The 22228-nt window shown below is 59.1% G+C and overlaps 1 protein-coding gene across 4 annotated transcripts; it reads left to right on the forward strand.

Moving 5' to 3' along the window:
- The first annotated feature begins 262 nt into the window (after positions 1–262).
- Positions 263–22174, forward strand: SNED1 (sushi, nidogen and EGF like domains 1). Of its 4 annotated transcripts, none has more exons than XM_041416357.1 (32): positions 263–689; positions 3439–3726; positions 4206–4346; positions 5042–5204; positions 6140–6265; positions 6377–6490; positions 7241–7354; positions 7590–7703; positions 7826–7942; positions 8217–8342; positions 8607–8711; positions 9152–9265; positions 9401–9517; positions 9953–10069; positions 10149–10265; positions 10430–10543; positions 10624–10797; positions 10955–11068; positions 11685–11798; positions 12224–12337; positions 12419–12532; positions 13118–13414; positions 15374–15557; positions 15645–15757; positions 16224–16502; positions 16871–17015; positions 17322–17404; positions 18184–18270; positions 18466–18582; positions 19717–19800; positions 20026–20064; positions 20438–22174. In XM_041416357.1, the coding sequence occupies exons 1-31, from the start codon at positions 486–488 to the stop codon at positions 20049–20051; spliced, it is 4236 nt and encodes a 1411-aa protein (XP_041272291.1). In that variant the 5' UTR covers positions 263–485; the 3' UTR covers positions 20052–20064; positions 20438–22174. The 4 variants fall into 4 exon arrangements, with proteins under 4 accessions (XP_041272291.1, XP_041272294.1, XP_041272292.1 ...); XM_041416360.1 differs by lacking the exon at positions 20438–22174 and adding an exon at positions 19051–19141 and having other exon boundaries at positions 20026–20062; XM_041416359.1 differs by having other exon boundaries at positions 556–689; positions 4160–4346.
- The last annotated feature ends 54 nt before the right edge of the window (positions 22175–22228 follow it).

Raw genomic sequence — 22228 nt, forward strand, 5'->3', positions numbered from 1 at the left:
CTCTTTCACTCTTTTTCTGTTCGCCATGCAGCCCTGTGTTTTGAGGGGGCAGGGCAGGCTGGGGACAGCGGAGGGGGCGCGGAGGGGGCGCGGTGCCCACGCGGGTTCGGGGCGGCACGGGGGGCGCCCCCGCCGCCCGCGCGCCCCGGGAAGCCCCCGAGCCCCGCCCCCGAGCCCCGCCCTCCGCGCGCCGCGCGCCCATTGGCCGGCCACACCCCGACTATGCAAATGAGGCGCGGGGGCGTGGCCGGCAGGGTGAGGGCGCTCGGAGCGCCTCGGAGCTGAGGGGCCTCTGCTCCGCGCTGCGGGACCGCTCCCAGCGCCCGGCTCCGGGCAGCGGCGGCGGCGGCGGCGGCAGCAGCAGCCACCGCCCTCCCCGTGCCCCTCCGCCGGCGTCCTGCCCCGCCCCGCCCCGCCCTGCCCCGCCCCCGCCATGCTTCCGTGGCTGGTGCCCCCGTGAGAGGCGAGCGGCAGTGCCGGCGGCCATGCAGGTCCTGGCAGGCTGGGCCGTGCTGGTGGCACTGGGCGAGTGGCTGTGGGCCGCCGCGGAGGTGCCGCTCGGGGACTTCTACCCCTTCGGGCCGGCCCAGGGCGACGCCGCCACTCGGAAGCAGGACGACGGTGGCTCCGAGCTCCGGCCCCTCTCCATCCCCTTCCCCTTCTTTGGTGCGGGGCACACCGGCCTCTATGTGAGTAATTTCCACTTATTTCTGCTTATTTCCTCCTAGTCCCTCTTTTTCCCCTCCCTCTAATTGCCTCTTTTCTGTTTCATTCTTGCTCTTCCCTTTCTCTTATTTCCCCTTTCCTGTCCTGCTTGGATGAATCCGAGTTTCCTTGGGGGCCATCAGGTGGTCCCCAGTTCCCTGGAAACATCAGAGGAGTAGCGGTGTGCCGAGGATGACGGCTGGGCCCTGGGCTCAGCGTGGGGGTCCGCAGCGAGGATCCTGGCCCCAGTGCCTTGGGAGTGCTGGGCAAAGCCCTCAGCCTCGGTGGGGAGCCTGGGCTTAGCCCTGCTGGAGCCTGCGTTACCTGCGTGCCCCGGTGTGGGACTGGCTTGGTGACATGCTGGGGGATCCCGACAGCAGGGAGCTGGACACGTCTGGTGGGCAAGAGCCCAGAGTCGGTGTGCTGCAGCCCTAGCGTGGTGGCCCCTGGCTGGTGGCCCTTGCGGCTGCAGAGGGGTGTTGGTGGGGCTCTGGGTGTGATTAGAATAAAGACAGCTGCACTTTGGGCTGCCCACTCGGCACATCTGATTCCCTTGCCTTTCCCTGCACACACTGGGCTGCTGGGACTACTGGTGACACACACCCTTGCAGCCCCTAAGCCACCGGGAGGGGACTGTGGCCAAAGAGCTCGAATCATGCCTGGCCCATCATGTCCCCTGTGGCTGTGGCCAGAGGGGCAAGCCCAAGTGCCTGGCTGTCCGTGGAGTCTTTTGAGTGGTGCTGTCTTGCATCCAGAAGTGAGATTTGGGCTCCCCATGGCTGTTTCCACCTGGCACAGTGAATCCTTCAGTATCCTGATCCCCGGTTTGCTCTGGGCTTAATGATGGCCGAGACCCAGGTGGCAGAGGAGAGGGCTGAGCACTGCCTTGATGCCATCCCAGAGCCGGGCTCATGTACCATTCCACTGCCTTGGCTCAGCACAGGGGGTCCTTGATCCTACCTGGTCGTGTTTTTCCCCTGATCACGGCACCAGCCCTGCTGTCGGGTGGGAGGGATCCAGGCTTGGGGCTTGAGCCACTGTGGAAGGATAGAAGGGGCTGGGAGAAGGCAGGTGACGTGATGGTTGTCCCATGCGAATGCAGAGTGTAGCTCTAGGTCTTGGAGGGGCTGCAGGGATCAGAGGACGGTGCATCCCCTTTCCCTGAGCTAAACCCCATGGCTCTGCAGGGCCAACTTGCCTGCCCCCAGCACAGAAGTCCCTGTGGCAGGGGCCCTCCTCCTCAGAGAGCTGCTGTCCTGGGGGACTGGCACAGGGCTGAGTTCACCTGGAAACCTCTGTTCTCAAGGGCTGCTTCCAACCACCCCCCTCCTCCTTCACAAAAAACAGCAACAACAAAAAAAGCCCTTCTTGGCTCTGGTTCTCTCCCATCTTGCTTTAATCAAGGGAAGAATGTTCCTCTGCGGACACAGTGGGGTTACGGAGGCTTTGGGAAAACAGAATCCTCTTTCCCTTAGTCACAGTAAGGGCTGCCCTGTGTTCAAATGGAGGGGCTATGAACCCTCCTCAGGGACTGGGGACCTCCCCCAGGGACTGCACGAGGCCGTCACAGCTCAGTCCCCCGTGCCTCGGTGTGCTGGCAGCTGGGGTGGAGGCACTCCGGCTTCCACACGGCTCCTGGGGATGCTGGCTCCCAGCTCCTTTTTGGCACAGGAGTGTGACACCACTGCCTGCCCGCGTGCCAGAGCTGCTCTCTCCAGTTGAGAGCCTCTTGCCTGTACCAGGCCCCCTTTTCCATCCTGCCTGGAGAACTTGGCTGGAGTCTGTGTGTTCCTGCCTGTCCCACGGTTGCTTGTGGGCTGGGGAACAGAGTGGCTTGGAGCTAACTGGACTGCCAGTCGTGGCACTGTGGCAGAGTGCTGGCAGGGTCTCCTCCAGGGAATTTGGGAGCTCAGGGTGAGAGCATTTCCCTTAGTTCCCTGTTCAGGCAGGGAGTTTCTTCACCTTCCTCATTCCCACTGCATCCCCAAGTTGGGAGGTAGCACTCCAGGCAGCAACATCCACTAGTTCCAGTTTCCTTCCCTGTGCTCAGGCTGCCTCTGCCATGCATCCGTGGGCCAGGCATCCCAGAACCCTAACTGCCCCAATTAGTGAGGAGGAACAGCTTGAAGTATCTCATCCTGGGGGTCTGGCATCCCCCACTTTAACGAGAGCAGCTTTGCATGGGGTGGCGGCGCTTGCTCACCGGGGATCAAGAGCGCGTTGGCTCACCCGGGGTGCTGTGCATGCCGGTGGGTGCGTGGAGCAAGGCTCCTCCCACGCTGGGCCCGTGCCCACAGCCCCCCTGCAGGAGGGTCCAGCCCCATGGGCTGCCTGTGAGCCGTGAGGCTGGGGAGCGAGCTGAGCCCCTCTCCCCTGCCAAGAGCAGCGCCGTGAGCTGGCCCCACGCACCGGGCACTGTTTGTTTTATGCGCAGGGCTCCTGCAGTTTTTGCAGCTGTTCCCCTTCCCCTGGCCCGGAGAACAGGGCTGGGTTTGTTCGGGCAGCGGCCCGCAGCCGCGCTCCAGTGAGCAGGCGGCTGGGGCGGGGGGCTGGGGGTGTTGTGGGTGCTGAGGCACGTCTCTGCTTCTAAGGACAGGAAGGGGAAGCGCTCCAATGTTTGTGGAAAGGGGTGGGGGAGAGAAAGATGAAATGGAAAGCACCTCTAAAACATGGATTCCTGCTGGCAGCAGGAGTCACCTGTGGCCACCCGTTTCTTTCCCTTCCTCTCTGCAGGTAAACAATAATGGGATCATCTCATTCCTGAAGGAGGTCTCCCAGTTCACACCAGTGGCCTTCCCCATCTCCAAGGACCGGCGTGTGGTTGCTGCTTTCTGGGCAGATGTGGATAATCGGCGGGCAGGTGAAATATATTACCGAGAGAGCACCGAGCAGCCCATCCTGGACAGAGCGAGCAGGGACATTGCCCAGTATTTCCCTGAGTTCCCAGGGTTTTCTGCACAGTGGGTCTTCATTGCAACCTGGTACCGAGTCACCTTCTTCGGGGGCAACTCATTTTCACCAGTGAGTAGCTGAGGCAGAGCAGCCACCCACCTGTGTGCTTTCAGTGTGGTGCCAGACCTTCCGCTTGGCCCAGAGCTGTCAGCAGAGCTCTTGGCCATGATCTTGGCCGTGATGGCTCCGTCACCGTACCTTGCTGTGACAGAGCAATGGTGGGCGAGCAATACCAAATCCTCCTCTTTGTGCCTTGTGGAGGCTTTACATCATCAGCCTTCTTGGGCAAAAGTGAGGCACCTTTTGCCTTCCAGATGCTCAATATCCATATTTTCCCCCATTTTTCCCATTCCTCTGGGATGAGAAGTGAGCTATTCTAGCTCAGGATCGCAACAAGTTAGGATTAAAAATAATTAAACTCTCATGCCCTTGCTCATAGAGGAGGACTGGGGTTGAAGGAAAGATCCCTTTTCTGAATGTAGTTTCTGTCACTTTATTTTAGGACTGGTTCATCGTCCCTCACTGCTTTCCTCCCCTCCCTGCTGCAGGTAAACACTTTCCAGATTGTCCTCATCACGGATGGCAAGCTTTCCTTCACCATCTTTAACTATGAGTCCATCACCTGGACCACGGGTATGCACGCCAGCAGTGGGGGGGACTTTGCTGGGCTCGGTGGCATCGCAGCACAGGTAAGTGGCAAATGTAGCCCCTGGGGTGCCTGGGTAGCACATCCGCCTTCTGAGCTCGTGGCTTCTGTTTGGGTTTCTTGGAGGTGGAAAATCTCCCCCTGCTTGTTTTTTTTTTCTTCTTCAGAGTTCTTAAATATCTGTGTGTGCTCTGGCTCCCAAAGCTGAGACCATACAGGGGGCTTTGTTATCCCGAAACCACAGATCTTTGCCTTGGCTGCCACTTCATAGTCCCTTTTCCTTCCTAACCCCAGCCTTTAAGAGCAGCTGCCATGGCTAGCACAGCTTTTGCTTGTAGTTTTATTTCATCCCTGTGTGTGTTGTGTTAAAAGGAAAAAAAGCCAACACCCACACCCGCAAAAACCCCAGTACCCACTTGGATGTGTGAATTTACCGACAGTTGATCCGTGCTTGGCTCCCTGCTTGCCAGCCTGCAGCAGGCAGGATGCTGCAGGTGGAGAGGAAGCAAATGGGATTTGAATTCCCAGGAAGGGACTGAGCAGGCTAAGCATCCACTTCACCCTGTTGTCCTGTTGTGTGAACAGGACTGAGCACTGGCCTGTGGCATGTGGAAAGGGAAAGCTGGTCTGAGTGGTGCCACCAGTGGTGCTGTGTGACAAGAGAGATGAGTCCTGGTGCTCTAGCCTTTTTCCCATGCATTAGTGATGTCTCTTTACTCTGTGCCTTTGTCCTTCCAGGCAGGTTTTAACGCTGGTGATGGAAAGCGCTACTTCAACATCCCCGGATCCCGCACCGATGACATCGCTGACGTGGAGATGACGACAAATGTGGGTATCCCCGGGCGCTGGGTGTTCAGAATCGATGATGCCCAGGTGCAAGTGGGGGGCTGCAGCAATACAAGTAAGAGGACAGCAGTTAGGTTTACTTAACTCCCAACCCAACCCCACACTGTTCTCCAGCCCCCATCTTTCCCTGCCTCAACCCCCACCTCCGCGGGGTGGAAGAGATGTCTGGAAGGGCTTTGGGGAGGGAGGGGAGGCAGCTATGTGGGGATTGTCTTCAGCACCAGCTGTGGTTGGGAATGGCACCTGTGGTTGCCCTGGGGCTGGGAACAGCTGGGAGAGTGAATGGGAAGGGGAGGAAGAGTTCGTAGTTTAAAGAAGCCTGTGGGGAGTGATGAGGGAGGCTGGGGAGGAGGTGATGTGCGCAGTTGGGCCCCTGCCAGCCCACTGCCAGGCAGGGCATGAGGGGCCAGCACCCTTGGGGGTGCATATGTCCATCAGTCCTCGTACATTGGGCTGAGCTGAATGGAGGGCTGCTGAATGCCAGCCTGCCCTGTGGGGTTAGGTTGCCAGGGCCTGGTCCATGCTCCCCACTCTGGGGGTCCTGGCACGTCCCTCACAGAGCTGTTGGTCTCCGGTTCCTCATCCCCACTTCCCCCTGGCCGTGTTTTCCCACTCGTGGTCTGTGTGTCTTGCGTTATCGGTGGATTTTCTGTACATGGGCTCTCCCGTCCCCTTTCCCTCTGCCCTGGATGAAAAGTAAGGACATGTTCATGTCCCCTCAGCCAGCGGAGCAGACCTCCCCCCAGCCAGGCTGCAGACCTGTGCAGCCTCTCCCCCTTGCATAGGAGGAGTAAAACTACCCTCTGCCCCAGGGGAGTCTGCAAGGAGCAGCCCCTGCCCTGCCATCAGGCAGGCAGCCCCATGGGCTCCCCAAGCACCCCAGGGAGCCGGGCGGGTGCAGGGAAAGACCCTGGCACTGGTGTGGCTGGAAGGTGGCAGGTGAGCCCTGCCAGGGTGGGGGCTGACAGGGGTCACTGCCTGTTCTCACAGCCTCTGTCTGCCTGACACTGCGGCCCTGCCTGAATGGGGGGAAATGTATCGAGGACTGCATCACGGGGAACCCCTCCTACACCTGCTCCTGCCTGGCCGGTTTTACTGGGAAGAGGTGCCATGTTGGTGAGCGCTTTGCTGCAGGGAGCAGGTCCCGCTCTCGGTGTCACTGCTGTGTGCTGGCAGTCTGTCTGTCCCCACCCTGAGGTCCTGTCCCCACCTGGGGCTCTGTTTCAGATGTGGATGAGTGCCTCTCCCACCCATGTCAGAACGGAGCCACCTGCCTCAACGGTGCCGGCAGGTTCACCTGCAGGTGCCCGCCAGGCTTCAGAGGCAACAGCTGCGAGACTGGTGAGCAGTGCAGCACTTGAAAAGCAGAGACCCCAGGCTTGGGGGGCACTTCTGCTCTTGGGAGGGCTCTTCAGACTAGGGCTCCTGCAGTAGCTGATGGGCTCTAGCAGTTAGTGACAGCCAGCTTGGATTTCAGTTTACTTCAGGCAGAAGAAGCTTTTCTCTGGCGATGAGCCTTTCCTTCTGCTGACTCTTCTGAGGGCTTTGCTCAGCACTGCTGCCAGAACTCTTCCACCACCACTCCCTTAGCCAGAAAAGCTGGCAGCCAGTGTTCAAACAAGCCTTGCAGGCCCTGCTTTTGCAGGTGATGCTCTGGTCCCAAGCTCTTCAAAGCCAGGGGAGACCCTCCCAGTCCCTGGCAGGGGCTGTGGTTACAGGTTTTCCCCGCTGCTGGCCTCCGCCTGCCAGTGGAAGTGCCGCCAAAGCATTTGGCTCCCAGCAAGCTGCCGCGCCAGTGGAAAAGGCGAGAAGGGAGTTGACTTGTGGGGGAGGAAGTAAGGGAGGGAGAAAAGCCCAGCAGAGCACACTGACTTCCAGGAGGTGTGGTGGGATGAAAGAGCTGAGCTGCCTAAGGACGGGTTTTGGGGACAGTCATGACTGGGGACATGGCCACTGTCTCCTGACAGAAGGTGCATGCAAGATACCATGCTCTGCCTAGGCCTGTTGTAACCACGTGTAGAGGGTGCCATGTGCTAGTCCTGCACCTAGGCTGACACCCCTGCCCCCTCTTTTTTTGATGTTCTCCTGCAGCAGAATCACCATGTGAGAACAGGGTGTGCCAGAATGGTGGGAGTTGCCAGGTGGTGAACAGGACAGCAACATGCCTGTGCCAGTTGGGGTATACAGGGGAAGACTGCCAAACAGGTGGGTGACAGAAACAGGTATGGGATGGAGATGGTGACATTTCATATCTTGGCAAGCTTCCTTCCCAGTCAGCTTCATTCCTGGATGTAGTTTTGGGAGGGGAGTGTTTGGCCCCTATTTTTTATTGTCCATCGCCTTCACCCTCCTGAGCATCATCCAGGCTGGGAGGGAGGCACCAGGTGAGCTGGCTGTGCCCACACATGACCTGATGACCTTTCCTGGCCTCCTCTTGCAGAGGTGAACGAATGTGAGTCCAGCCCATGCCTGAACGGCGGGCACTGCATTGACCTGGTCGATAACTACACCTGTGTGTGCCTGGAGCCCTTTGTGGGACAGCGCTGCGAGACAGGTGCCTGTGCCCCAGGATGACCCGTGGCAGGGACTGTGTCCCCCGTGTTCTGCTGGCCATCATGGCCCCTCTCCCAAGCCCAGGCTCTCCTCCTGCTCACTTCCTTGCTTTCCCCTTACCAGACTCATCTTCCTGCGAGGACCGGAGTTGCCAGAACCGGCAGACATGCAATTACATCCGCCCTGGCCGCTATATCTGCACCTGCTCACCGGGTTATTACGGCAACAACTGCCAGTACGGTGAGTGAGGTTGTGCCTGGACCAGCCTGGCATGGGGACTGCAGTCAGGGGCACTGGGCAGGAATGGGCAAATGGCTGCAAAGGGGCTGTGTCAGTCATAGGCACTGCTGAAGCTGGTGGTTGGCATGTGCAGAGCAGCCGTGGTGCTGCCAGGAGGGAGCACTTTCCTACGGGGCTGCTTGACCATGCTGGAACCTCCAGCAGGATCCCCAGGACAGAGGATATTCCAGCCCCAGACTGGACCTGTCCAGCTCAGGCTCCCCATTCCCCACAGGTGGGCCCCGCATGCCCGGCGCCTGCCTCTCCCACCCGTGCCAGAACGCAGGCAGCTGTCTGGAGACTGAGCGGGGCTATGTCTGTGAGTGCCAGGAGGGCTACACCGGACAGGACTGTCGAGACCGTGAGTACAACCAAGGGGACTTGCCGGTGGGGTGCAGCATGTCAAGGGGAGCAGCTCATGAGAGGGAGCAGCTCATGAGAGGGAGCCTGTTCAGGGCTCTGGGATTGAGCAGAGTGTCTGTCCTCCTGGAGGAGGCTGTGCCTGTGTGTCTGAGGGTCTCAGGGCTGCTGCTCGCCTGCGTGAGTGGCATCTGGCAAGGCTGCTTTTCTGTCCCAGCCCACAAGCAGGAGAGATCCTGGGAAGCTCCTGTTTCCTCTCTTGCAGAGCTCCCTGAGGGCTGTGAGTGTCGTAATGGGGGCAGTTGTCTGGAGGGGAACGTCACCGTCTGCCAGTGCCTTCCTGGGTTTTTTGGTCTCCTCTGTGAATTTGGTAGGTGAAAGCTTCTTGCCTGCTGTGTTCATTCCCTCCGGGATGCTTGAGTCAGGCAGCCTGTGGGTCAGCAAGGAGACACTGTCCATGCCTGAGCCTAGCACAGTGCCAGGGGTACACACTGAATTTGAGCCTGGAAATATTGTTACCTGGTGATATGGCAATGCTTCCACCTCCATCAGCTCCTTCCCTTGGAGCTGTGCCTCTCCCAGCCTTCTGCCTCTGTTCAGCTTCCATGGGTGGGGAGGAAGTTGTGGCCTTTGTGCACTCCCTTGCTGAAGCTCACTGAGCATCCAGGCTGGGCATTGCCATTTGCACTGTCTGTGCCAGAGGATCCATCCTGTCTCATTGGACCCTGCAAAGTTAGGAGACTCCTGTCTCCATGTGGGTGTCCTCCTGCCACTGACTGAAAGCGGCTGGCACTGGCCATGTGTTTACAGAAGTCACCACGACACCGTGCAACATGAACACGCAGTGCCCGGATGGCGGGTACTGCATGGAGTATGGCGGGAGCTACCTCTGTGTCTGCCACACCAACTACGGCACCAACCACAGTAAGACTCCACGGGGATGCAGGAACAGCCCTGGGGTGGGGGTGAGCAGGGGGTACCCTCACCTCGCCTCAAGGGAAGCTGCCCTTGTACCCCTGGCCAAATGTCCTTGGTGATGCCCTGTGTTTGGCTCTGCAGCGATGCCGTCCCCCTGCGACTCAGAGCCCTGCTTGAATGGGGGGTCCTGCAAGGTTCACGATGACTCCTACATCTGCGAGTGTCCTCAAGGCTTCCTTGGCATGCACTGCGAGAAAGGTACCTCCACAGTGCTCCCTGTGGCCCCAGCACCTGGCACAGGTTGGGAGAAGGGCTTAGACCTTCTTGGGAGATGACAGTTACTTGCAGAGCTGGAAGTTGGTGCAGGTTTTCCTGTCCCGTCCTGCAGGGTAGAGGGAGGGATTGAATGACTCCCTTCGTGTCACCCAACAGTTGCAGCAGCGGGATCCAGTTGTTTCCTGTACAACACTGTCAGTGTTGATATTTTTTATTTATGTGCCACAACTTCTGCCAGCTGTCTCCCAGCATCAGGCACCTGTTGGCCCCCAAGGCCCCAGCACACATCTGCAGGGGTGTAGTTTTTGTGGTGTTGCTGGCCGCAGGATGCAGTCAGGCCTGCCGCAGCGAGGGCTGGTGGGTGCTGGTGGGAGGCAGCAGCTCTGGCTGACCCCGCTCTGGGCGCTCTCTCTGCAGCCAAGCCTCGGCTCTGCAGCGCGGGGCCCTGCCGCAACGGGGGCACCTGCAGGGAGGCGGATGGCGAGTACCACTGCACCTGCCCCTACCGCTTCACCGGCAAGCACTGCGAGATCGGTACAGCCCCCCGGCCCCCGCAGGGAGGAGGAGAGGTGGCAGCTGCCCCACCGGGCTCACGCCCACCTTGTGCCCCCAGGTAAGCCGGACCCCTGTGCGTCGGGGCCCTGCCAGAATGGAGGCACCTGTTTCCACTACATCGGCAAGTACAAGTGTGACTGTCCCCCAGGCTACACGGGCCGGCACTGCGAGATTGGTACGTTTGAGGAGGGTGTGCCACTGCCTGGGGGGATGGTGGGGCTGACTGTCAGGAGCTCGCTGCTTGCTTTGAGCCCCCTTCCTTGCAACTCTTCCTTGTGCCCTGCTGGAAGGGGAAGGGGGCCGGCTCTGGTTTCATTCCTTGCTCTGCTCTTCTTCCAGTGCCCTCCCCTTGCTTTCTTAGCCCCTGTGAGAATGGGGCTACCTGCGAGGACCTCGGCGGGGGCTATGCTTGCACCTGCTCCCTGGGCTATGTAGGGAAGCACTGCCAGATTGGTAAGGGCCTTGCACTTCCCCTGCTGGCTTGGAAGTTGGGGTGCCTCTGTTGGCCCCATTCATCCCCTGTCTCTCCACAGAGGTTGACTGTGGCATTCCCAGTGAGGTGAAGCATGCCCAGGCTTCTTTCAACTCCACCAAAGTGGGCTCAGTGGCTGAATACCAGTGTGAGCTGGGCTACATCCTCAGCCAGCACAACCATCCCCGTGTCTGCCGTGTGCCGGGTGTCTGGAGCGACCCCCCCGAGTGTGATGGTGAGGAGTGCTGGGGAGTGGGCAAGCCCTGGGACACCATCCCAGTGGTCATCACCATGGTTTGGTGAACAAGGATATGTACTCCAGTTGTCTGCTGCCTTCCCCCCTGGGAGCCCTGTCCTGTGCTCATGTCTCTCCCTTGATCAAATTTCTTTAGAGATTGACGAGTGCCAGTCGCAGCCCTGCCTGAATGGTGGCCAGTGCAAGGACCGTGTCTCTGCCTTCCTGTGCTTGTGTGAGCCAGGTTACACCGGCTACCACTGCGAGCTGGGTAAGAGACCATGCCAGGCATGCTCCAGGACTGTCACAATCCTTTCCTCACCCTCCTGCCCTTGGGAAAGCCCCAGTGGATTGCGAACTCCATCGCAAGGAGCTAGGTTACCAGGAGCTGTGTGTGCTTGGATCAGCCTGAGGCAAGGGCTTCTTTCCCAGGACTCCCAGCCAACCGTAGGATTTCCACCAGGGAGATGCTGATCCTGTTTGAAGACAATGGGCAGCGTGGGAGGTGGTGGGACTCTGGCAGGTGGCTCCAGCCCAGTTCCCTGGGATCTGGTAGAGGACAGTGGTAGGAGAAGGTGGGCTGTTGGAAGTTAGATGAGGGGACATGACACAAGCACCCTATGGGATGGATCTCTTGGCACAGCCCCACACTGCCAGTTGTGCCCAGGTGTCCCTGAAGGAACGTCCCCAGGCTGTGTTCTTCAGGGGCAGGCCTGAGGCAGTGGGCATCCAGGAGCAGGGATGTCTCTGGCCGCTGGGCTTTGGGAATCAAATGACATGGGAAGGGCCCATGCCCTGTGGGAATAGTGCTGCCTCTCCAAGCTCCTGTCCCTAGCCACCAGCTGTCCCTGTGCTGAGCTGGTGCCTTTCTTCCCACTGGACCCCAGATGTTGACGAGTGCCAGTCAGAACCCTGCAAGAACAGTGGGACCTGCCAAGACCTCCCCGGGTCCTTTGCTTGCTACTGTCCTGAGGGCTTCCTGGGGACCCAGTGTGAGACAGGTAGGAGCTCTCTTCCTGGGTCAGTGGGAGGCTGGACTGTGGGCACCAGGACACTGCCAGGGCTGGCACCATGCCAGGTGGGGTCGCTGTCTTGGACACCTTGACCCCAAACCATCACCTGGTTGCTCATTGTTGCATCTCCTTGCCTGTAGTTTTGGGGGCAGAGCTGAAACTGCTCTGATGGGGAGGGAACGAGGAATGAAGTGTCCACCAGTGATAGACTCCCTTTCCAAGGTGTCCGCCCCTTCCCAGGGATGTGGGTGCCATGGTGCACAGTGCAGGTTTCAGTGTCCAGCCCAGCTGTGCCAACCCCTGGGCTGTGTATCTGCCCTGCTGCCCCCTCAGGGGTCTGTCACTGTTGCTCATTCATGGAGGCTGGGAGCTGGCTGCTGGCATGCTCACTGTTGGCCTTCTTCCCCCTCCAGAAGTGGATGCCTGCGAGTCAGACCCTTGCCAAAATGGAGGGGAGTGTGAGAGCTACGGGGGCTCCTACCTCTGTGTGTGCCCAGAGGGTTTCTTTGGCTATCACTGTGAGACAGGTGAGGCAAGCAGGGCAGCGCAGGGTGGCCCCGGGGTCAGCGGCACTGCTGACACTGCCAAACCTGGCACCTCTCCCACAGCCAGTGACCCGTGCTTCTCCAGCCCCTGTGGGAGCAGAGGCTACTGCCTGCCCAGCAATGGCACCCACAGCTGCACCTGCAAAGTCAGCTACACAGGCAAGAACTGCGAAAAAGGTAAAGGCCCTCAGCAGCAGCAGCAGGACATGATGTGGGGCTTGACACCAGCCTGGCAGTGCCCGCTGCCCACGAGGGGCTCAACACCATCCAGGACCACCAGCACTCCTTGAGGCGGGCAGGGCTGGGGGCTTGCCTTGTTGGGGGGCAGCCCATGCCCCACCAGTGCCATGGGTGGGTGCTGGCATGCTGAGTCGCTGCCGCAGGTGCCGAGGTTGGCACCAGGACATGGGGGACAGGTTTCCCCTGCAGCAATGGCAATCCCTCGGATGCCCTCACGAGGGGAGGCAGAGGCGTCTGAGGGAAGCCTCTTGGCACTGGCCTCCCCCAAACCCCTCGCCCCATCCCACAGTGGCAAGTGCTTGGCCACCAGTGATACCAGGGACTGCTCCTGGCGCCCTGGCTCCTCCTGTGCCCACTGAGCCAGGGGTGGCTTACACCCAGAGAGCCCCGCCAGGTGTGCCAAGTGAGACGAGCGAGGACCTTGTCCTCTTATCACCGCTGTTCTGCCGCTTGCTGTCAGGGTCTGTTCTCTAAAGATTCATGGCATTACCTCTCCCCTTTGCTTTTGCACACACTCTGAAGAATTGCTGCCACCAACCTCATTAAAGGTGGAAAGGGTGGAGGACACTGGTGTGTTGATTTCTTGGCACCCACCTGAGGACGCAGCTGCCAGGCAACTCATTGACGGCTACGCCGTGACGTACGTATCCCTCGACGGCTCTTACCGCAGGACAGATTTTGTGGACCGAAGTCGTTCTGCCCACCAATTGCGGGCACTAACCTCCGGCAGAGCCTACAATATTTCTGTCTTTTCAGTCAAACGCAACGTGAACAACAAGAATGATATCAGCAGGCCCGTCATGCTCACCACGCGCACTAGTGAGTAGCGTCCCCAGGGGGATCACGGTCGTGAGCGTGCGTGGCCCCCGCAGGTGCCAGGGTTTGTGCTGCCACCTCCAGCCTGCCACCAGCTCCAGCATGGTATCAGACCTGGCAGGTTTGCTGGTGCAGATCCTAAAATCCAACTGGGGGCCTCTGGAAAGTGCTTGACACAGAGAATCGCTGTTTTCTTTGCTGTGAGTAAAAGGCCTGACGCTCTGTGGCTCACCCTGTCCTGGGGCTGTAAGGGAGCTCGCAGCAGGGATTGCTCCTGAGCCCTGTTCATTGGGGTCAGGCTGTTCTGCTCCTTGTCACTGTGCCCAGAAGAGTATGAGGAGTTCCATGTGCAAGGCAGGCAGTGGGGCTTCTGCAACCGTGAACCAGTCACCTTGCCATACTGCTGGGCTTGGTGTGGAGGAAGGGGCACAGTGATGCCTCTGGGGCATGGACAGGCAGAGCAGCTTTGGTCCCACTTCTGAGGGCAGGCAGATGTGGAAATCAAATGCAAACAGGATGGAGGGAATTAGGAGAGCAGATGGCCTCTGAGGAGAGGAGAATGGTGGTGGTAAAGCCCCATCTCCCATAGCAGGCTGAGACCAGGTGAAGCCCAGGGGAGGAGATGGCAGCATGATGTTGGGCACAGCATCTCATGGGGCCTCAAGCCACGGCTGGATGTTGGGGTCAGGATGGCCACCTGAAGTGTGCCATGGACTTAGCAGTCACTAGTGGGGTTCCCCAGGGCTCAGTTGGGGCTGGTCCTGTTTAATGTATTTGCTGATGGTTTGGACCTACGGATTTTGTGTACCCTCAGTAAATTTGTAGCCAACTCCAAGTTGGCTGGGAGTGTTGATCTGCTTGAGGGTAGGAAGGCTCTGCAGAGAGACCTTGGCACACTCAATAAAAAGGCCTGGGACAACAGCATGATGTTCAATAAGGCCAAGTGTTGAGTCCTGCACTCTTGGGTCACAGCAACCCCTGGCAGCTCCAGGCTGGGGAAAGGGTGAAGAGCTCCTCAACAGAAAAGGACTTGGGGGTGCTGGGTGACAGCTAACTGAGCATGAGCCAACAGTGGGCCCAAATGGCTAAGAAGGCCAATGTATCAAAAGCAGCGTGTATCAAAAGCAGCGTGGCCAGCAGCACGAGGGAAGTGATCATCCCTCTACACTTGGCATTGTTGAGGCTGCAGTGCATTTAGTTCTGGGCCCCTCACTTTAAAAAGGACATTGAGGCACTGGAGCATGTCCAGAGGAGGGCAACAAGGCTTGTCAAAGGTCTAGAAAACATATGAGAAACAGCTGAGAGAGCTGGGTTTGTTTAGCCTTGAGAAGAGGAGGTTCAGGGGGACCTCATAACTCTCCAAAACTCCCTGACAGGAGGTTGTTGTGTGGTGAAGGCTGGTTTATTCTGTCATGCCTGCAGAGAGAGAACAAGAACAAATGGCTTAAAGCCAAGACAGGATTCACATTAAATAATAGTAAAAAATGTTTCACTCTTTGGGTGGTCAAACATTGGGATAGGATGTCCAGGGAGGTGGTAGAGTCACCATCCCTGGAGGTGTTCAGGAGGCATCTGGATCTGATGTTTGGTGATGTGGTTTAGGGGTTATAGGGGGTTACAGTGACAGGGAGGATGGTTGGATTGGATGATCTCTTTGGTCTCTTCCAGCCTTGATGATGCTATGGTTAGGGCCGGGCCTGGGCACTGCAGCCCCTTTGGGGCAGAGGGGACAGCCTCGGGGCTGCTTTGAGTAGCACAAGGCCCTGTGGGTGGGCAGACAGATGTGCCTCCCGCCTGCCCGGAGACTGTGAGGAGAGCAGGAGTGCAGTGAGAGAGGTGGCACTGAGCTGTTCCACTGGGGAAGGTGATCCAGAGGTGCCAGCAGGACCCCCCTTGGGGGCGCGTGGGGAAGGGATGGGGTGACCCACGATGACCGCAGTCCTCTCTGCTTGCTCCGGCCAGGACCGCGTCCGGTGGAAGGCTTTGAGATCACGAATGTCACTGCCAGTGCCATCACGGTGCAGTGGGCTCTGCACCGCCTCCAGCACTCCACTGTCAGTAGGGTGAGGGTCTCCATCCGCCAGATGGGGGACCTGGCAGGCCGCACCGTGGAGCTGAACAGCAGCGTGGCCAAGTACACCTTCCTGTGAGTGGGCTGCTGCTGGTGCCAGGGCTCTGGCTCCCTCACGTTGCCCTGCTTACCCCTTCCCACCCTAATCTTTTTCCTGCACAGCGACCTGCAGCCAGGAGAGAGGTATATCATCCATGTCACGACACTGAGCGGCCTGGGAGTGGAAGACCACCCCTCAGAGAGCCTGGCCACAGCCCCTTTTCATGTGTGGACAAGTGAGTGAGGTTGCCTTTGCCATCCCAGCTTGGCAGGAAAGCTGTGGGGAGGGAGAGGTGTGGGAGCTGCCAGACTGTCTGGCCAGCACAGCAAGAGGAGGTGTGTAGGCAGGGCTGGGGAGGCCAGGAAAGTCACTGGCATGTCCTCCCCTGCCAAATGTTGTTCAGTCTCTGGAAGCAGCACAAGCCCAGCCCCATGCATGGATTCATCCCCTGCTGTCTGGCAGTCAGAAGGCAAGGGCTGACCTGGGTGCCAGGGTGCACTGAGGCTCTGTCTTGGCAAGGACCTAGTGTTGAGCATCCCCTCACTGTGCATCCCATGGCTGGAGCAGGCTCGGGGCTGGTCCGGGCAGTGCCAGGCAAGCTGGGGCCCTGGCACACTTGTGTGTAAGGTGATGTGAGCAAGTAGGGCCATTCAGGGACACCAGCTCTGACCACTCTCCTCCCCATCCCCTGCCTGCTGCAGGGCCTCTCCCCCCACAAAACCTCACCGCCTCCCATGTCACCGCCACCTCTGTGTCCATGGCGTGGGAGCAGCCGCCCGCTGGCACCATGGAGGGGTACATCATCAATGTCACCACGGCTCAGAGCGTCAAGAGCCGCTACGTGCCCAACGGGAAGCTCGTGTCCTACACGGTGCGGGACCTGCTGCCTGGGCAGCGCTACCACCTGTCCCTGACAGCTGTGCAGAACACGGAGCAAGGCCAGGTGCACAGCGAGCCCATCCACCTCTACGTCAGCACCTGTAAGTGCTCCCGGGCTCTGCTGGACTGCTGCAGCACAAGGGAGGCAATGGGATGACAGGGAACAGGGGTAGGGGGTGGAAACCAGTATGCCAACAGTGACCAGCCCTTGCTGCCCCAGCACTGGGTGTCTGCAGCGGGCTGTGGGGACAGGACACAGCTCCACTGGAATGGGAGGTGGGGGTTGTAGGGTTAGTGAAGGGCAGACACAGAGCTCCAGCTTGGTGATGGGCATCTGCACCCCCGGTGTGTGGAGAGTGTGCGTGTGCCACATGGCAGCCTGGGGTGACGGGATGGGATGATGGGACTGTCTGGGAGGTCGGTTGCTGGCTCACACTGCCTCCATTAAGCCTCATCCTTTGATCTGCAGTGCAGAGGGATGGGGCTCCAGAGAGACGGTGGAGCCAAGCCGGGCACCCCCGGGTTCTGCGGAACCGGCTGCCCCCAGCCTTCCTGCCGGAGCTCCGCCTGCTGGCAGATCACGACACGGCTGAGGAGCCCTCGCCAGCCCCCAGGTAAGCACTGCCTCAGCGCTCCTGGCTCTTCCACTCGGGCCAAGCACTAGGCTGAGCCAGTCCCTTTTCCCAGTTTCCATGCCCAGGTGTGTGCAGGGTCAAGCCATGCTCCTGCTGGGGTGCAGCCTCTTGCCCACCCATTGAGGTTCTCGGCCAGGCCCCCCTTACCCTGAGAGAGTTCCCCTGTGGGACTTGCACAGAGCCTGATGCCACCAGTGAATGCTTTACACAGCTGCCGTGAGCTCCAGCACATTAGAGCCTGGAGGACCTGCAGTGCCCTGTACCCTTATGGCTCTCCTGTCCCAGGTTCACAGAGCTGGTGGATGGCAGAGGGAGGATCAGTGCCAGGTTTGGCACGGCGCTGGGAAAATCCATCACTGTGAAGACACGTAAGTGCTCTTGCGCCTTTGTGTCCTGCTCCTGTCAGCCAGTACCATCTCCTGCACCTCCCTGCAAGTTGAGGTGGCATCCAGGCAGGCTGCTGTAGGGCTGGGGGAGCTATAGAGGAGGGTGGAGCCCTGTCATCTGGCCCTGGGCAGGCAAACATCTGCTCTGCTTGTTAGACCCCTGCCCGAGGAGAGAGGGACTGGCTAGGGGAGCGCAGAGAAGAACCCTTGCTGATGGGAGGCAGTGCTGACTGTGGCTGCCCTTCCTCCCTGCCAGCAGCAGCAGGGGCCTGAGCAGTGGCTCCATAGCCCTCCAGTGCCGCTCCTGCCCGCCCAGCAGCCTCAGACCCCACTGTCAAGAGCAGCCTCTCACCCGAGGAGGGTGCCTGGGTGAGAAACCCCTCACTAGTCCAGACCTAGCCCCCATTTTCCATCCCCAGAAGACCGGGGACCAACCCAAGTGCCAACCCAAGATACCCTAGAGCACCTGCGAACCCCACACCATGGGGTGGGGAAGGGGCTGGGCACACCTGAGGGCAGCCCTTGGCCTCACTGCATATCCCGGTTCTGCCCCTGCCTCCCCAGGACTCTGTGTCCCAGTCCCTTCCAGGAGGAGTGAGAGTGTCACCCCAATTCTAGGGATGCCACCTGGGAAGGGTTAGAGCACTACCTCAGGCCTGACCAGTGCCCCAAAGCTGCAGGCAGGCTGGATCCCCTTGGAGAGGCTGCCTTTGGGTCTGGCTCTGGCCTGGAAGGTGACATTTAATCCTCTCATTGTCCAGAGCCAGAGGCTCCAGTGAAGCTGGAGAACACAGAGGTGTCCAGCTGGGACAGTCTGGCACTACAGCTGCGTGAGGCAAAGAGCAAGAGTAAGTCCCAGGGGGAGACCCACAGCAGCAGGAACCCAGCCCTGGCCCCGCAGGCAACCTGCTCAGCACCAGCCTGCCCTCCTTGGAGGCGTGGCAGGCACCCCCCTGCTCTGCCTGGGAGCACCCTGGCAATGCCAGGGGCTTGGCAGGGCTGAGCTGTGGCCCCAGGCTCTGACGGTCGAGCGTGTTTTGCAGGAGAGGGGCAGAACTGCTCCAAGAATCCCTGCAGGAATGGAGGCACCTGTACCCGAGATGAAGAGTCCTACCACTGTGCCTGCCGCCCGGGCTTCAAGGGCCGGGTCTGCCAGCTGGGTGAGTGCCCCCTGTGCCCGAGGGCCAAGCTCCCTCCTGCAGTGCCAGGCTGGTGGCTGTCCCTGTCACAGGATGTCCCCTAGGGTGTAGGTCACCCAGCACACCCTGCCAGCGCCCAGGGGCTCCCACAGTGCCCAGACTTTGCTAGAGATCTGTGTCATGTTGGCAGCTGAGAGAGGGGCTGGGCTCTGCTCTTAGTTTGAGGAGATGTGAGTGCAGGTCTGGTCTCTGCTCCTGGCTGAGCTCTCTGCCTCTGCCTGGCAAGCCAGGCCCCTGCCTTACCCAGAGAGTTAGGTAGGCAGTGTGAGGCTGGGGGCTCTGCTTCTACTGGTGGGTCAGCTGTGTTGAGGCCAGCCCTCCAGCCATGGCCAAGAAGCCAGAGGGGCCTCACCAGACCCTTGCCACAAGGCACAGACATGCAGAGCCAGGGATGGGCTCAGTGATAGCTCCCCTCTCCTATTCCCCAAGCAGCCTGCAAGAAGGTGCCACACTCGTGCACACGGCTGTACTCGGAAACCAGGTCATTCCCAGTGTGGGAAGGAGGCACCTGCCACTATCTGTGAGTACTGCCTGCAGGTTATGCTCCCCCCTTCCCCTTGTGCTCTGAGCTGGGGATGTCTCCCTGCAGCTCGGCTTTGGGGAAGGGAGAGTGAGCACAAGGCCGTCTCCAACCCCAGCTGGCAGTTGCCCCCTCCCCAGTGCAGGCTGAGCAGCCTGGCATGCCCCTCTGGCCACCCCCAGCTGTGCATCAGGGCAGGGTGTTGCTGAAGTGACAGCCCCATGCTGGAGTTACTCACCCACGTGGCAGCAAGGTTGGATTTGGTGTGTGTGACCCCCAGAGAGCAGCAGATCCCATCCAGCTCCTGGCTGCCTCTCCATCTGTGAGCAGAGGGCTGGGGGAGCCCTGATGCAGTGCCAGGGAATGGGGGGCTTCTGCTCTGCCCCTGGCCTCCCTGTTGATGGTGGCACGAAGGCCTGGCTGGGATCAGTGCTGCAGCACGGCAAATTGAGCCCCATTGTTGGCTACTGCAGGCTGGAAGGAAATAGGGAAAATACCCAGACTTCCCCTTCACTCTCATCAAAGCACATCTCTTCCTTCTGTTCCCTACACTCACATCTCCACTGTCTGTGCAGGACCAGGAGAGTCTACAAGGTACAGCAGGATATCTGCTACAAGGAGAGCTGTGAGAGCACCAGTTCCAAGGGGACAAGCAGCAGGTACAGCCCACAGCAGCACACTGGATGTGCCAGCCTTCCTGTGATCCTGGACAGGAGGATGTGGCTGGCTGGTGTGCCCCAGCATGGATGGGGACACCCAGGCTGGGGGTGGACTGCTAAGGGGTACAGACATGACCAAGGCTTGGATGCCAGTGCTGTGTGCTTGCCTGTGAGCAAATGGCCAAGGGCCTGGGGCTGACAGTGCTGTCCTCCCTTCTCTTGCAGAAAGCCAAGCAACAGTCACACACTGAAGAAGCCATAGAAGTAAGTACCTGCTCCAGCCCTCCTCAGCTGCAGGCAGGGCCAGTTCTCGTGCAGGGAGTCAGGGAGATGGTGCAGGCCAGGGCACAACCCTGGTTCATGGCACCATGTCGAGGGGGTGTGAGGGCTTATAGCTGAGGGCTCTTCGTTGTGGCTGGGGTAGAGAAGCAGGAGGCAATGCTCTGCTTCCCCCTGATTTGGCAACTCCATATGAGCAAGAGATTCCTGCATAGAAAGGGCCATAGAAATGCTGGACTCCTGGAGGCAGTAGGTCCCCTTCTCTCAGCACAAGACTGGTGCACAGGGTGGGAAGAGGCCAGCTGCAGGGCATCTGGCAGACTGCACACCAGCTCATTTTACTCCTGCTCCTCCACAGGGTTTAAAGCAGTAGAAGCTTCGTCTTTCCACATCTAAGGGCTTTTTGAACACCAGGAAGATCAGATCTGCTCACTGGGTTGGACACAGCAGGGGAGCCTTCCTGCCTGGTGTCAACCTCTCCCTCTCCTGCAGCCCATTAGGGACACGCAGCTGGATCAGCACACTGAGTAGTGCTCCCTTTCCCCCTGCTGGCCCAGCACTGCCTTTGCTGGCCCCCTCTGCCCCTGAGCAGCTGAGCACCAGTGCCCCTGGAGGGGGCCAGCCCTGCTCAGCACCCCCAGCCACTCTGCACAAGCGACGGGCTCCCCGCTTCACTCAGGGATCAGCCCAGCTCCTTGCCAACAGCATCTGCACCAATCTGTTTCCGTAATCCAAGGTTATAAATTACCTATAACCCTCCAATAAAACAGTTTAATGCAGACCAAAAAGCTTTAGCCATCACCTGAAATCTGGCCCCCAAAGACATGCTCTGAGGAGCAGCCTCTGTAGATGAGTTAGAAATGGTGAGCAGCTCCGAGTGGTGAGGTGAGCACGGGCAGTAGAGGAGCATTCCTGTTTCCTCTGCTCCAGCAGGGGAAACTGAGGCAGCTTCTACTGCCTGCCTTTTTTCTTTGCTTTGTAAACAAGCCCTGGTTTTAACCAAATTTCCAGCTCAGAAACCAATAGAGCACCTAAAAAGAATTTAAAATGTGATCTGTAGGGTGAAATCTGTCAGCTGAGGCATGCCAGTGCCACCACACTTGCAGCTGCCTCCACACCAGTGCAGGGCACAGCAGAGGCTTGGTGAGGAAACCATCCCCACCCACCATCCCTGCACTGCACTTCCCTGTGGCACCAGTGCTGCAGGGTTATGTGGAGGAGAGGACCAGCACCCAGCACTGCAGCAGGGCAGGCAAGGAAAGAAAAAGTGTAGCTTAGAAACGTTCCTAGTTTTTGTGAGTTTGTATGACAACACTAGTTAAACATAGATTTGTGTATTAACATACACGGTGTATATTATAAATTAACACATACCAGAGATATATCGCAGTTATGGTATAGAGCGTCATGGCTCCAGCAGAGTGGGATTATCCTGGTGGGGAGGGCCTCCCCTCCCGCCAAGCAGAGCTCTGTTGCTCAGCCACATGTCTCAAGCAGCAGCTTGGAAGCTGCTCTCAGAGCAGGACAGGCCCAGGAGTTTCAGCGCTCCTGCCACCACCCTCTTCCTCCTGGGAGCAGGGACAATGTGGAGCCACGACCAGCTGGCCAGTGTGCTGCTCCCCTCCTGCACCACCTCTAGCTTTGCTCCAACAGGACAGACATGCCTTGTTTTCCTCCAAGGCTGCCTGGTCCTGCTCCAGCTGCCTGGCAAGCACAGCAGCCCTGCCTTCCCAGGGCAGGAGAAGAAGCCAGCCCTCCCTAGCAGGAAGAGCAGGGCAAGGGGAAACCCAGACAGGAGCGTTTGGAGCTGTGGTCTGAAAGTAATAGCACCACTGCTCTGCCAGCCCCAAGATCAGCACTGACATGGGCTGTGGAGCTGGAGGTGGCCCTGCCATGGGACAGTTCTGTATCCCAGGACCTGTCCCCACATCACCAGGCAGCTTGGTCCCACTGCCAGCCAGCAGAGCAGCCCACAGCCTCCTGTCCCACAGCTGGCTCAGTATGTAACGCAGCCAGAAGGTTTTAACCTAGTCTTGGAAATAAATTAGGGGTTTTTGTTTGATTTTTTTTTTTTAATAAAAACACTTTATGGAAACTGTTTTGTTTTGTTTTTTGAAGAAGTTGGTCAAGGAGGAGGAATGAATGGTGT

This window comes from Onychostruthus taczanowskii, unplaced genomic scaffold (assembly GCF_017590055.1).
Source record: "Onychostruthus taczanowskii isolate IOZ18803 unplaced genomic scaffold, ASM1759005v1 scaffold51, whole genome shotgun sequence".
NCBI classification, from domain to species: Eukaryota; Metazoa; Chordata; class Aves; order Passeriformes; family Passeridae; genus Onychostruthus; species Onychostruthus taczanowskii.